The sequence below is a fragment of the Epinephelus fuscoguttatus genome, linkage group LG16, assembly GCF_011397635.1.
Source record: "Epinephelus fuscoguttatus linkage group LG16, E.fuscoguttatus.final_Chr_v1".
NCBI classification, from domain to species: domain Eukaryota; kingdom Metazoa; phylum Chordata; class Actinopteri; order Perciformes; family Serranidae; genus Epinephelus; species Epinephelus fuscoguttatus.
In genome coordinates this window covers 29,866,894-29,882,716 of record NC_064767.1, presented here as the reverse complement: position 1 = coordinate 29,882,716, position 15,823 = coordinate 29,866,894, and the positions used below count along the sequence as shown (strand labels likewise).

Below are 15,823 nucleotides of genomic sequence, written 5' to 3'. Positions count from 1 at the left end.
GTATCTATTGTAATTTTAAGTAATATGAAAATGTGGCTATGCAGTACTTAACAGGCATGTACAATATGAACAGCGATAATGAAGAGTCAGATACATTTTTCAGTGAGTTTTGCAAAATGTTTGAAAAGACAAAGTATCTACTGTGTTTGTTCTTATATGTGTAAAGGTACATACACAAGTAAAGGATACTGCAGGATTGCAGCCACAAAGTAAGGTATGAAAAACCTGTTTCTTTACATCAGCTCATTTATTTAATCCAAAGCATAAAGACAAAATAATCCACACACACAAAGAAATGTCATATTTTCAATATTTTGGGATTTTTTCCTCCTTATTAGAGATCCTGGTAGTTGTGAAAATGCATTGGACACACATGAAACTTTGATAAAAAAAGAAAAAAAAAGAAAATTTGACATCATCATATACATGTACACACATATATGACTCATATGCTTTGGATATTGATGAGAAACAAATATTGACACATAAGTCATTTTGATACGTGCTGATATATCAAATTTTTGAGTGGGCTACCAGGCCTGAAAAGCTTTATTATAGCGAACCACAAATGATGATAAAAATCAATGTAGGCAGGCCTATCCTTTTTGCCATGCATTCAAGGTACCCCTCACCCTGTTTTTTATGGGTCAGTTGTTATTGATCTTCATTGTTTTACCCTACTCCCAACCTAAACCCGATGCCCAAATGCACAAAGTCTTCTAAAATGTAAAATTAAAAAAACTATTACTCTCACTTTCTAGATAAACCTTCATCTTGCAGTCCTCACAGGCACTTTACTCTTTTAATCATGATTTGGTATAGAAATCCTGAGGAGTAAATGTAAGGTGACCTGCTGTTTTCAGATATCTGTTAGACATTAAAGTTAAACACAGATATTGACCGACATGAATATTATATTTATCCTTCAAAACCATTCATTCATAGTAGAAGGATATCAACTATACTCCCCTCCCCTCATTTTTCAGGTTATACATTTACATAAATGTGAAATTTACACTCAGTAACTGCTTTTAGTAACTGTAGTAGATTATACCAGCAAGTCACAGTAACCCCAATACATATCATCCCTGACTCTTATTCTCACTGACACACACAGCACATTAATGAGTAAATTAATTTCAAATGGTTTACATTCAAAATCTTATTAAAAAATTATGGTTAGAAAGTTTATTTTAGTGAAATGATTACTACTAGACCTATGGAGTGTTATGAACTCTAATGATGAAAGAACCATGTGTATATTATATTTATCCTCTACTTTCTTTCAGTTTAGGTAAAATTGGCGCAACTATGACCCCTTTCCTTTGATTTTTCAGGCATTCTTGATCTGAAATCTACCCTGCTTTCAGTAACTGTAACTGATTACACCAGCACGTCTCTGTAATCGCTCTACAGTAATCCCATTACATATAATCCCCAACTCCTAATCTCATTGACACACAAGGTACATGAAGGAGAGGAAATTAGTCACAAGTGATTGGCATGAAATGCCTGATCATCTCATGGTCTCTGAAAGGATAGAAATAACTGTCACATACTTTGTCAGACGCCCATGCCCTTGACAGCTTTGATAGCTTTGTTGTGGATTTTGTTTGCAGTTTGGAAACAAAAAATACACTGTTGTTCAAGTTTTCAATTATAGTTTTCTTGGCTGTTGCTGACCTTTCTTTAACCCCTAATTCCAACCTAACCTGGTGTTAACCCTGGAAAAGTCCCTTATAAAAGTGGAAAAAGTAAAATTCTTTTGCTTTTCAGGATTATCTGCATTTTCATGTTCTGATAAGGACATTCAGTACTTTTAATCATAGAAATAAAACTTGGAAGTTGTATTGAAATCCTAGTTGAGAAGTGAATGTGGTGTGGCCTGCTTAGATGTCTGATAGACGGCCATGAGGCTCACAGCAGCCGTCATTGTCCCCGTGCAACGCAGTGAGTAGTAATTAAATATGCCACTTATGCTTCACTGATTCATTTCCCTCACAATTTTGAAGCTCAGCTGAATACATTTTTCTGTGCAGAAGGGCTGTATTGTATCCAGTATGGCCTCATTACAAGGGCAGAAGGGCTTGGTGTGGGGGAGGGCAGAGGCATGGAGGGGGGAGAAGCACCCCATGAAGACATTGTGCTTAACATCACTAAATACCTCAAACGCCACATTGTCCTTCCCAGCCCTCAATTAGTTGGGGTCCTTGTACAAAGCACCGATTTCATACAGGGAGATTTATTTTTAGAGAAAATCCAGCCCTGTGCAGGCAGGAAGCTCTCTGAAAATCTAATGAAGAACACAGCAGTCATGCAGAGTTGTTAGTCTCAGAGCAACATCGGTTAACAAAGCTTCTCTTCAGTGTCTCTATGTGTGTTTTTGATGACTGCAAAAGGCTAGACCTCTCCGATTTTTTGTTGTGGCGGCTCTAACTGTAGCCTGCTCTATCTGAGCTGGACAGTGTCCAGTCAAAGAGCCTCTTTGCCCTGCCCTCAGGCCTCTTCAGCTTGTGGATCTCCGTGCGGAGGAACGCCTCTTTGGTGGCTGTGACAGGGAGAATTAGGCAAGAGATGCGGGTTCACTTGCCCTGCGTAGGGGCTTATCTTGGGCTAAGCTGAGGGACTAATAGCAAAGCCAGCCTCCGCTCCAGCCGGTCTGAGGGCACAGGGAACCATCTGTCCACTCTGTGGATAGCTGACAACAAAGGGGGCAAACATTGAACACGGACTACAAACTAAAAGGCCGTTCATTTAGGTGATATCAGAAATACAGAAGAGGAGCAAGTATTTTGTATATAAGGTCAGTACTTTGGAACTAATCATTCTTGTTGCATTACAGGCCTCTCACTGAGCCACAACCACAAGTGCCAGACTCCTTCACAGCTTAGTTTCTACTGGTAACACTGCAGACTGTAGTAATGTAAGGGTTTAGAAAGACACAAAGTCGAAGTTTAACTTTTAATTCAGTCGCCCTTTTCGGTTCTGTACATTTAAAGGGAGACAAAGAGTCCGTTCTTCATTTTAATGCACCACTCCTGACTCCTATTAGTTAATTTGTGCTGGTTGTGTGTCCGGACTCTGCTGTGTTGTAAATGCATTTTGTTGCACTGTTAACTTCAGAGATAGTTTGGGCTACAATGACTTATCACACTAAACCAAACATGAATCTGTGATAGTGTTACCTTTGTGTTGAGGGAGGAATGCCATGCTGCATGGCCCCATGCTTACAGTCTGATATTTGATGGTTATTAATAGGACGTTACTTTAAATATTTAACAAGTGATTAGTCATGGGTTAGTCGAAATCTTTCATTATGATAAAGATAAATAATTTAACACACGTTTCAAGATACATAGAACAATGTCTGAATTATTGTCTGTTTAGGAGCTTTGCTCACTACACAGGAGCTCTATTGTATGCGATAATCTTGTAGAATACAATAATCTTTGCATTACAATTTCCAGAATGTAAAAAATCCTTTGTTTTAGCCTCAAATATGGAATATATTTTCTAATGAAACCCCTCAAATAATCCACTTAGACAATGTTCTCCATTTCCCTCAAGGATTAATGCCCTGTTTTTTTATTGTCTGAAGCACATTTCTGCCTGTCAGTGCTCTGGGAGCTGGGTTTCTGTAGATTATCTGTTTTATCATGTATACTCTGCGGGTGCTGTTGTGCACCAGTGTTTTGTTCGGAAGTCTTGAGTGGGCGCTGACGTGCTAGAGGTGACAGAAATGGGTCAAAAGGGTCTTAGCATTAACTAAACAAATCCCGGCCTATAGGATTAGACAGAGATGTTGCTGTTTATTTGATGTATCCACTGTAACTTTATAATGATACATACACAGAAAAGAGAATAGCTGCAAGTCTTGTTAGCAGTAAGATATCCTCCACATATTCATGACGTTGTTTGGAGTAAGTCCTGTAGCTCAGTCTGGTATTATCAAGAGTGGAATGTGCTAGAACAATATCTTATTGTAAACTTGTCTCTGCTTCTGTTAAGCTATGTTTTATTTACTTGGTATTTACTGATATTGCCACGTTTCATTGGATAATTAGTGAGAATTGTGTTATCCTCAGAGTTAGCATGCTTGAGTCAAACCCACACTCATTTTTGGTCTTTTTTTAGGTGTGGAATGGCGGCAGAGAGCTCTGTATTTATTGGTTTGTGTGAGTATCTAAGCAGGGGTCTGTGGGGGGGGTCACATGTCATGAAATAGTCTGACATTTTGGGAAATATGCTTTCACTTTGTTACAGAGAGTTAACTGAGAAGATTGATACCACTTTCATATCTGTCTGTTATATGAAGCTTCAGCTAGCTGCCAGTTAGCTTAGCATAAAGACCGGAAACAGGGTAAACAGCCAGCCTGACTGTCTAAAGGCCACAAAATCCAGCCCCTCTACATGAATACATTATATCGTGTTTGTTTAATTTGTTCAGGGATTAAGTGAAGTGTAAAAATTACATTTCAGTGTTTTGCAGGCGGTTATGTGCTGGGCTGGAAGCAGTAACTCCTTGGAGCCTCCACAGTTTGCTTGGCTTCTGGTCAGAGCCACAGAACAGTCTATAACCCACACAATTTCTACACTTTATTATGGATTTAATAAATGAGATATAACATGTTAATTAGTGAGCCTCACAGGTGCTGATGGGCAGATTTTGTTGCCTTTGGACAGAGCCATGCTTGCTGTTTCCCTCTGTTTCCACTCCTTATGCTAAGCTAAGCTAACAGGCTGCTGGTTACTGCTCCATATTTACTGTACAGACATGAGAATGGTGTCCATGTTCTCATCTAACTCTCTGCAAGATAGGTGTATTTCTCAAAATGTCGAACTGTGGCTTTAAACATGTCCATGTGCATACTGTTAAAACCCTAGAGTAGGATGGAATTAAATTCTGGATTAACTGGGAGCACCGCACACTCACCAATATGGTGTCGCCATGTTCCCTCCCCTTTTTACCAAGCCCTCTAAAAGTAAATCCACTATTTGCATTAAGCCAATCGGTTTTAGGTGAAGTCTCACGTGTGATTGCTTGATCACTCCATGCAAGCAGTAACTTGTTAAATTACCATTTCTACATTTAGATTATTTTGTTAGGTCACAAATTGTTCCTCTGGATCAATTTAATTTCTGTGAAACACTGAGCTTTACCAAGACCTGTGTAAAAAATATATGGTGAAGGAATTTCTCAGAACCATGATGGTCTAATAAACAAGGTGACCTTGGTCCTTTGCAGACTTTAAGTCTTCTCTCTGTCTGTTATGGTGCAATAAGCTGCCCTTCCTACACTGCATCGAGACATTCTTTATTTGTTCTGCAAGTACAACCAATTGGATACGCGGCCACAACAGAGCCGACATTGTGTGGTGTGATATTAAGAGACAGTCACACACACATCACTTGATCCTCAGGCCACCACAGCACAAGTGGCTTCCTTTGTATCTTATCTTATCCGAGGGACTCACACAACTTGTATTTAGCTGGAACTAAAGACACGGTCCCATGTGAAGATTGCACCTAGTGATAGGCTTATCTTCCCCCACTCACAACTACACGGTCAGAAGACAAACAACAATGATCCACAACTCTTCAGAGAGCAGCGGCCCCTTGATAAATTCTATAAAAGGGAATTTGGCTCCTCTTAGCAGCATAAAAATGACTCTTCCAACTTTGGAGCATTTTACATTCCCCATGGTTAAGGTAATGATCCATAACATTTTTAAATAGAGATCTATTTTATCTCTGTTGCAGACAGATTTAACAATGATGATGCAGCTTACACACAGTTCATGAAAGCTTTTACATTTTCTGTGTCTGGTAGCTCTTCCCAGGAAAATCTTGTGGAGCACAGGAGATGATACATTTCACATTTCCTGCAGCTGCAGCAGTTTGGCTGTAATGAATAGAAGAAAAACAGGGTGGTTAGCATGAGCAATGATGATAACCACAATGGCTTAACAGACAAAGATTGGAAAAGGCTGGAAATCTATTGGAGCTTAAAGGGACAGTGCACTCCAAAATCAAAAATACACATTTTCCTCTTACCTGTGGTGCTGTTTATCAGTCTAGATTGTTTTAGTGTGAGTTACCGAGTGTCGGAGATATCAGCCAGAGAGATGTCTGGCTTCTGTTGAATATAATGGAAACAGATGGCACTCGAAAAATACATTTGACAAACTCAGTGGCAATGTCTTTTTCCAGAAATCATGACCTGGATACTAAAGATAATCCACAGACCTTTTTGTGAACAGTTTATGTAGGAACTATTTGTTTTGGGTTTTTTTTGTTTTTTTACTGAATTATACCCAACAACCCTATCAATGAACACGGGAGGCTTGTGCTCATCACAAAACGAGATGTAAACATTAATGGCGTCATGGTGAGTTGTAGCGTTAGTTAGCTCAGTGGTGCTCAGTGAGCTAGCAGTAGCTGCACACTTTCCTTCTGTGCAGTGATATGGTTGGTGGGTGTAATTTGGAAGAAAGAACATACTGTAAAACTATTTGCTTAAATCACTGAACCTAACAGACTTGTATTTGGGACGGGCCTTTCATTCTTTTTACACAAAACTGTTCAGCAAAGATGAGAAAATACAATCAAACTGATTATTTGAACCAGTATGAATATTACTTGGAATAATACATCAATTATGTATCATTCATTTGACAGACAGGGCATGACACTTGTTTAACAGCACCCGTCATACCAACACAACACCATTTAATCCTGTTAAAACAGTATTCATAACTTGGGTTACTTTTTATGAAAACTTTTTTGATCTTTTTGTTCAGTGGACCCTTACAGGCTAAAAAAATATAAATAACTTGTTGGGTAATTGAGGAATGGACACATATTCTGCCTTTATGACAGCGACAAAAGAAGGGAGTCACCAGTTTTTTTCAGGCCCTCTTGTTTACCATGGTGGTAACATCTAAATGAATTTTTCTTCAGGGCTCATGGTTTCAGTAAAGTGAACTGAATGACTGAATTGTGGAGAATCTAATTGAGCTTAAGACGTGTAGCATGTCTGTTCTGATAGTTTAAACATATTTGTATGTGCGATCTATACAGGTATCTAACGTTTGTTCAAATGGTAGCCAAAAACAAGATTTTATACATCAAAAAACTATAAAAATGAACTGCTTGGCAACCAGACCAGGCAGAATGTGTAGCAACACCAGGCTAGTGAAAGGGACTCAGCGTTTAGGGACCAGGCTCTTAATTGAAGTTTTACAGGTAGTTCCTACATGAAACTGCTCACAGCAAGTGGATTATCTTCAGTAATTAGGTCATGATTTTTGGAAAGAAACATTGCTGTTGAGTTTTGATTGAATGTATTTTTTGGCGTTTTGAGCACCACAAGCTGAGTGCCATCTATTACCGTTTCATTTGAGTGAAGGCAGACAGCTTTACTGCTGATATCTACAACACTCTGCAACTTAGACCAAATCAGTCTGAAAAGATAAATGACACTGCAAAGAAGAGGAAAAATATTTAGTTATTTTAGAGTTTTAGAGTGAACTGTCTCTCTTATACCCACACATAGTTTGAAATTGTAATAACATTTGTTTAAAAAAACAGGACATTGTATATTACCTCAAATACTAGAGCTCTTTTTATACATAGGAACTGTGTTGAACCATTTCTTTCTTTTTTGCAGAGGGTTTACTTTAAAGTTTGGAAAACACAGAGAATGTCTGACAAGGAAGAAATGGCTTCAGATGGGAGTCTGAATGTTACACTGACGCTGAGGCTGCTGATGCATGGAAAGGTAATAGACAAATGTGGAAATAGCTGAGTGTTTCTTTGTAGTAACATCCTAATGGTCTGGTAATAGCATGTCGTCGTTGTTAAAATGATTACATCCTGCTCTAAATGTGAAAAGCTGTTAAGAGAAAGTCTTGTGTGTTGCCACTTGCTTGTTTAGCGCTGTTATCTTTTCATTCACAGGAAGTTGGCAGCATAATTGGAAAGGTAGATTTATTTATTTTTCAATACATCAGCAATTTTTTTTTTGTTGATCTGTTTTTTTTCTGACTGTCTTGTCTCCTCCACTTTACAAAGCTAATCAATCCTACTGATTTATATTTTCCTACATGATTCCAGAAAGGAGAAACAGTAAAGAAAATGAGGGAGGAGGTGAGCATTGACTACTGTGAAAACACGTACAATTTAATGTGTTCTGGCAGATCAATTACAGCAAATCAAAGTTAAAACAATTGTGGATTTGTGTTTTCAGAGTGGTGCTCGTATTAACATATCAGAGGGATCATCTCCCGAGAGAATTGTCACCATCACAGGACCCACAGAGGGCATCTTCAGAGCTTTCTCCATGATCGCTCAGAAGTTTGAGGAGGTACAGCAAAACAAACGTGCAACAAACTCTGCTGCAACATATCTTCAATAAAATCCCATGTTTAAGAAAGATTCTTTAAAAGATTTTGTCTGAAATGTGAAGGACACTGAGTGCACCTTTTATTGTCTTTAAAAAAAAGAGAGACTTGTCAAATAAAGCTGAGGTTGTTACAGTCAGTGCTGAAAAAAACCCAACATATTTTTGAATCCTCCCTCAGGATATTACCGCAGCAATGACAAACAGCAACGTGACAAGCAAGCCACCTGTGACACTTCGTCTGGTTTTCCCAGGGAGCCAATGTGGCTCACTGATTGGCAAAGGAGGCTCAAAGATCAAAGAGATCAGAGAGGTAGGAGCCCTTTTCGTTTTTATTTTTTACCAGGAAGTTGTTTTTCTGCACCCAAACAGGGACAGAAAACCTCCTCCCTGCTGCTTTGACACCTCGAGTATCAAACACTCCACTCAAACTTTTCTTGTTTTTCTCTGCCTTAAAATGTATGTATTTTTTGTGGTTGCTGCTCATGAAAATCCCACTGATTATTCCTGTAAAGATCGGTGGAGGCTGAATACTCATTCTGAATGGACAATATTTGTGTACGCCTCTTCAAATATTGGAGCACACATTGCTATTTGGCTTGCAGCTGCTCCCTGCATGTCAAAATGTGTTCGGGGTAATTTGCGGGTGCTTGAAACAGCATTTCAATTTGGCTGATGGTGTGCTCTTTTCAGCAATAAATAGCCTTTGTTTCTTCTGTTGTCTGGTGATGTTAAGACCACAGGCGCTCAGGTTCAGGTGGCAGGAGACATGCTGCCGGACTCTACAGAGAGGGCTGTCACAATCTCCGGCACTCCACAGGCCATCACTCAGTGTGTAAGACACATCTGCTCTGTCATGCTGGAGGTAAGCACTGTCAGACAGCAGATGATCTTCACGTTCAACAGCTCTATTTAGGCGTCAAGTATGTCACATTTGTTTACGTGGGAGGTGGTAAAAGGTATTCAGTGGCACATTCAGGGTATTTTCAGTCTCAGCGAAATGTTACTCCTGCAAGGCTACAGATTTGTGTTCAGGTTGTGGTTGGTCGTCCTCATGAGATGTGCAACAATAATAGCACTATTTGCTATGATGTCATTTTTTCTGGTAATCATTTTTTCTGTCAGGCATACATCCAAAGCCCTGTCTAAAGATGTCAGTCCTGTTTAACACAAATATGTGAATATATTTTTTTTCAATCAAATCATAATTCCTGTTTTTTCAGCTGAGCTAGTTGAGTTAATTAGTTTTCCACATATCCCTTGTAACTGCAGAAGTACCCTCTTGGGTACAAATACCCCTGGATAAGAATCCGTGATGTATATTATTATACTGTACAACACATTTTAAAATAATTATTTATGTAAGATTGAAACCGTGGGTAAAATGGACTCCTAAGTAAGACGGATGACTTTAGATTCAAGTGCAGCATCCACCTATTCTTGTTGTATTGTTAACACATCCTCACCAATGCCCTATTTTCAGGACTATTCACAGTTGTATCATAGGTTTCTTTGGTCCAAGGTCTCATGTAACTTTCCCAGCCGATGAAAGGAGGAATAAAAAGATTCAGCAAGTGATATAAAAAGGGATATAAAATGCATCAGTGCCAGCAAGAGTTCTTTTCTCAGTTGCAGCAGTGTATAAATTCTGCCTTTTTGGTTTGCATGACTGTGTCTCTAGTCTCCACCGAAAGGAGCGACTATTCCCTACCGTCCCAAGGCCATACCTGCTGGAGCCCATGCAGTATTAGCACCACAACACTCTGCACAAGTAAGTAGCAATATGGGAGTTATTTAGCTGTGATTTTAGCAGCTTTGTTAAAAGCATAACAATTGAATAGGCTTCTCATTTTGTGGGAGCTCAGTTGCGCTGATCATTAAGCATATTTCACCACTAGAGGGACACATCCATGTAATTATACAGCAATAAGCTCTTCATTTTGTAATGCTGTAAGCAATAAGATGAGGTAATGATCACATTAGAAAGTATTCAGCCAAGCTGTAATGTGTCTGTGATATGAATAACAGTCATTTACATTAATAATCCCCCTGCAGTCTGAGACCTGAAAGATGTCGTGACTAAAGCTCATGTTTTCCATGAGCTGGCTACTCGCTGCCCTGAATTTGGCACAGTCTGCTCTGACCTATCAGACATCTGTTTATGTTATTGGATTTCTGGCCATGGTCAAAGAGGGGGAAAAACAGCAGATGACATTTAAATGAAATTCCATCAAATCCATACACATTAGAGCTATGGAGAAGAGGAACAGAATGGATTTTTAGAAATGCACTCACTGCACTGAGTTCACACTCTGTGACAAATTCACATTTCAAGTGACATGTTCGAACATGCCTGTGTGCACATAACCACATCTTTTCTTTTATGCCTTTCAGGCCTTTGCAATTCCAGGGCAGTATGCTTTTGCGCATCAAGATGTAAGTATGCTCGTTTGAGTGACCGACATCCACCCCAATGACCTACTCCTGCCCATTCCCTCCAAGCCACCACAATGCCCTCTGTGTACCCTACTCTGCAAAGATGAAACTTCAATAACCCTGATCTGTTGACATTACTAACACTAACACGTTGTAGCAGCATGCATTGATTGAATTGAAAGTGAAGATCCTAAGAGTTCATGATCAGTTGTAGCTTTGTAGCCAGAGATGTGACTGTATTTTCAGATGACTGCCATGAGAAGCCAGCATGCTTTCTGAAGGAAATGAATCTCTTCACACTGACACCATCTGTGATGTTTGTGAACTTCAGATTGGCTCTGTATTGTAGCTGTCAGCTCCTCTGAAATAATCCAGTTTGATTGGTTAGCTCTAACTTCCTTCCTACCCTGCAGTTGACCAAGCTTCACCAGTTGGCTATGCAGCATATCCCCCTCCCTTCCCTTGGGCAGAGCAACCCTACCTTCCCTGGTACGTACCCACGGCTCCCTGGGGAAGTCCATCTATCCCTCTGTCTTCACTCCTCTTCGAATCACACCATCAACACCCCTGTCACTTCAGAGAAGATCAAGGATATCTTCATTCTCTCAGAGTTTACAGATGCTCTCACAGGTTTTTTATGGAAGGTGGCTTTCCAGAGATGTGCATATAACCTGCATCGCATTGGTATTTGCATCTATTTACGCCAGAAAATAGATGAAAACAAAAGAACAGTGAATATGATTGTGAAGTTTTAAGGTTAAGCCACCAAACTAGTTTATTATCAACAATCTTGAAAGTTAGTCACTGAAATATTTATAATCCAAAAAGAGTGTGTGACAGATTGAAGCAGACAGAAGGAAATACAAAAGTAAAACAACAGAGTTCTCTGAGAGGGGAATGTGAAAAATGTCAGAAATATTTACAGTTTAGTAAATATTTAACCATTTCTCACTATTTCTCATATCCTCCCAAAATAAATTCAGCTCCATTTGTCCAGTTTCCCTCTCCAAAACAAATCCTAATCTCTCGACCCCATCCTCCACCTCTGCAACATTTCTCCTCCAAATCTAACATTGTCTTGGCCAGACCATCCCTGACCTCAACCACCCCATGTACTCATTTACTCTGCCACAACTAACCGAGGACAAAACATTACAACATGTTGATTATACAGACACGATGGTGTTATGAAACACACTTATTTAAATGAAAACGTAGCTTACTGTAGTAATGTAAAATATGTGCATAGAATGTGTGATGAATATGTATAGACAGTAAATGTGTCAGTCTAGAAGGATTTTCTTGCCATTTGCCATTTTCATGTCTCTACTTTAGCAGTGTAAACTAGACAAAGTAGGTTAACTTGTCATGCAATGAAAGTGAAAGCCATTAGTGCCATACTGTTGTTTGCATTCCTTGTTCTACTTTGCAGGATTGGATGCATCTGCCCCCACAAGTTCACAAGAGCTGGCAATACCTAATGATGTAAGTGCCACATTGTTTGTGTTCTTCCAGCACTAAAACTCGCACCGTTAATCCTCATGCTACTTACTCCATTAACACTTTCTGGGAGGACAGCTGTAATGAGGAATTTTTGGGCACAAAAACCTCCACCTGCTTTTTTTAAGCATAAATTATTGGATAAATAAACCAAAATCATTGTAGTTTTAAGTTGTAGTGGCATTTATAATACCATAAGCTATTAATGGATCAACAATAAAAGACTAAGAGGCTTGAGAGCAGTCTATTAGCTGTGCTCCCTTAACCTTAGATACAATTATTTTCATGTATTATCAGACTCATGAATCATCTCAAAATTACATCAGGGGTTATTTAAGTTTTATGTTTCTATGGAATTACACAAAGTATAACCAAACATTTTCCAGTGTTTTAAGGATTGTCTCTGGAAAATAGAGTCTTTTACTTTCTCCCAGGGAGTAGATGAGACGATCGATACCATTCCTGTGCTGTAAATATGAAGCTACAGTCAGCAGCTAGTTAGCTTCACATAATGAAAACGAGGAAACGACTAGTCTGGTTCTGTCACTATATTTTATCTGACATGTTTGCTTAATCTGTGCAAAAAACAAAATAGCTTTTGGTGGTGCTGGAGTATTTCCTGGGCAGGAGCAGTGACTTCCTGGAGTTTTGTAACACCTTGAGATTGCCAGACTGTACAAAATAATGGATGTAGTCACTGAGATGTCATCCACTGGTTTGTGGACTCCTGTTTTGAAGCCTCAAGTTTGGCATTTTGGCTGTCGCTGTCTTGATGCTGCAGAGGAGCAGATTGAAGAGCAGGGTCAATCTGTCTCATAGACCATAGAGATGCCTTGTAGACATATATAAAAAATAACCCCTTTACAGTTGACTTTAATGAGTAAATTAGCTATAGAGACTATAGTACCAGGCTGTAAACATGTTTATTTCTGCTGTTAAGTTGGGCATTTTAATATGGAGGTCTAAGGGAATTGACTGGCTCTTGGAGCCAGCCTCAAGTGGCAATTAGAGGAACTGCAGTTTGTAGCACTTCCCTGCAGGCTTCATTTTTTATGTCCCCAGATGGTGCTGCTCGTGAACACTCAGTTACCTCAGATAGTTTTGTTTACACACTGGTTTTTGAATGAATTAAACAAGCCAAATATAACATTATAAGAAGTGAGCTTTAGAGGCGCTGGCTGGTGGCTGTTTTCCCCTGTTTCCAGTCTAGGTGCTAAGCTAAGCTAAGCTAACCAGCTGCTGGTGATAGCTTCATATTTACCTTACAACATGAGAGAGCTCACATACAACTCTTGGCAACAAAGCAAATAATTGTATCTCCCAAAATGTCAAACTAGCCAGTGTCCTAGTGATAACATTCACAGTGTTGGCAACTAACCTTATGTGATCTTAGAAATACAGCATGGTGTGTATGTGATATGGATACAATGCATCATTGACATATATTCTGCTGTAACAATAACACAGCTGGGGAATGAGGTTATCTTCTGTAGAAAACTACCAGGAGACTGTGGTGGTGCTGCTATCACCATGGCATTTGCTTCCCAATGCTGTTTTGAAATCTAATTCCTGAAAAGCATTAAAACATGAGCTGTTTTTCCATTTACATGTTTCTATTCTCTCCCTTTCTAGTTTATTGGCTGCATAATTGGAAGACAAGGCAGCAAGATCAATGAGATCCGCCAGGTCTCTGGAGCTCACATCAAAATTGCCAGCGCCACTGATGGCTCAGCCATGCGCCAAGTCACGATCACAGGCTCGCCGGCCAGCATCAGCATCGCCCAGTACCTCATCAACGCCAGGTAAGACATTACGCAGGGTGGCCACGTCCAGCAGGGCATCACATAGCGGCCTGATGATAAGACAGCCAAACACCATGCTATTGTATGAGGGCAGAGTTATTGTGCTCAGAGTGAGGCTGGATTTGTTCCGTCTCACCGCTCCGTTCTATGGACTGCATTAAAATCCTTATTGTCTCTGCTTTTTAACACATTCCTTCTTTGATACTTATGTTTTCTCCTCTCTCTCACCTCCCTTCTCCTTTGTCTCACCTTCTCATCTTTCACTGTCTCCTCTTAACCCCTCACTGTCTCAACCCCCCCTCCAAACGTCACAACCTGCAGCTTAGAGATGGCTAAATACACCATGCAGGCCGCTTCCTCTGCGACCCCAGTTGACCTCAACATGAGCTTCTCTCAGTCCGCTCCCACTGCCTCCACAGCTGCTACCTCTATGGCCGTCCTGGCGGCCACCACCCCAGCCCCCACCATTAACGTCCACTCTCCCTCCGCCTTACAAACCATCCAAAACCCACATTACGCCGTCCCTGTTTCCAGCCTGCTTGGCATGAAAACTCTCCCTCTCCTGGCTGTCCACCCAGCAGCCGCTTCCAGCCTAACTCAGGGTTTATCCCCTTACACCGCAAAAATGCCAACCTCTGGCATCAAAAAATCTGAGCGCCAGAAGTTCGCTCCTTATTGATGTCTGCTTTCTAAGTCTAGTCAGTGCGTCTGACTGCTAAGACATTATTAAATGATGAGAAATTATTTAAAATTTAGCATAAAGGCTTAAAAATAGCTTACACCGGTGCGTGTAAGTTTTGCCCATGTAGCACTTGTTTTCCATAAATCAGGAGAATATTGGAAACACACTGAAAGGATGGTAGTATCAAAACATGTTCTCATTAATTAAAACAGGCAGCAGAGGTGCATATTAACTCAGTGTTATCGGCAGACATGCATAGCAATTAATGTGGGTAACTCAGGCTTGTATTAGTATCCTAGAAAAAACTATTTTTTCAAATGGATTCATGTTACAGAGCTTTATATGAAGACTTACTCCAGGAGAGGTATCATGCATATATTTTCATTCACATGATGCAAACATTGCTGTAGTTTTCTATCTGTGTCACTAGTTTACAATCATTCTTTGTTAGATAACGCAAACTAGAATCATGAGACGTGGTGCTTTGTTGGCAGCAGGCTGTTAAAATGTTTGTCTTGTACAGTAGAAGTCGGTGTGTCAGTATTTTTTAACAAGGATTGTCAACTTAACCTTTCCTTCACTATAGGCTCTCATCAGTGCTAACAGGCTTGGGTGTTCTGTAGTAGCGTTGCGCTGTTGCAGTTCTGATGGGATTATCCTAAAGCCACATGGGATTCTTGTGGATTTCACTCTACACATTAATTCTGTAGAGCGGGACTGGCCTAACTAACTCATTTATTGTTTCTGTATGATAGCATGTGTCTTGTTTATTTTCCAACCTAAATGACTGGAATGCTTCAACTTTCAGCATCTAAAATGGACTCTGAGCAATTATTGTGATAAATGTTTTATTCATGTGTTTCTGGAGTGGGTCTCCCCCCAAACAATGCAGATTTGTAATATTTGTTGATGAAATGACTGAAATAAATGGAACTTTTTATGAATACAGATTGGCTGTTTTGTTGTAATTTTGTCAGTGGAAAAAAAATCTTTTACTTTTGT

General features: G+C 39.8%; 1 protein-coding gene across 3 annotated transcripts; it reads left to right on the top strand.

The window, feature by feature from the left end:
• The first annotated feature begins 2,185 nt into the window (after window positions 1-2,185).
• On the top strand, window positions 2,186-15,749 carry zgc:110045 (uncharacterized protein LOC664755 homolog). Of its 3 annotated transcripts, none has more exons than XM_049601130.1 (14): window positions 2,186-2,803; window positions 4,135-4,175; window positions 7,670-7,780; window positions 7,960-7,983; window positions 8,116-8,148; window positions 8,249-8,365; window positions 8,583-8,714; window positions 9,138-9,266; window positions 10,083-10,172; window positions 10,796-10,837; window positions 11,251-11,326; window positions 12,270-12,322; window positions 13,970-14,139; window positions 15,408-15,749. In XM_049601130.1, exons 3-14 carry the CDS (start codon window positions 7,703-7,705, stop codon window positions 15,442-15,444), a joined length of 981 nt encoding a protein of 326 aa, XP_049457087.1. In that variant the 5' UTR covers window positions 2,186-2,803; window positions 4,135-4,175; window positions 7,670-7,702; the 3' UTR covers window positions 15,445-15,749. The 3 variants fall into 3 exon arrangements, with proteins under 3 accessions (XP_049457087.1, XP_049457086.1, XP_049457088.1); XM_049601129.1 differs by having other exon boundaries at window positions 14,461-15,749; XM_049601131.1 differs by lacking the exons at window positions 11,251-11,326; window positions 15,408-15,749 and having other exon boundaries at window positions 13,970-14,124.
• The last annotated feature ends 74 nt before the right edge of the window (window positions 15,750-15,823 follow it).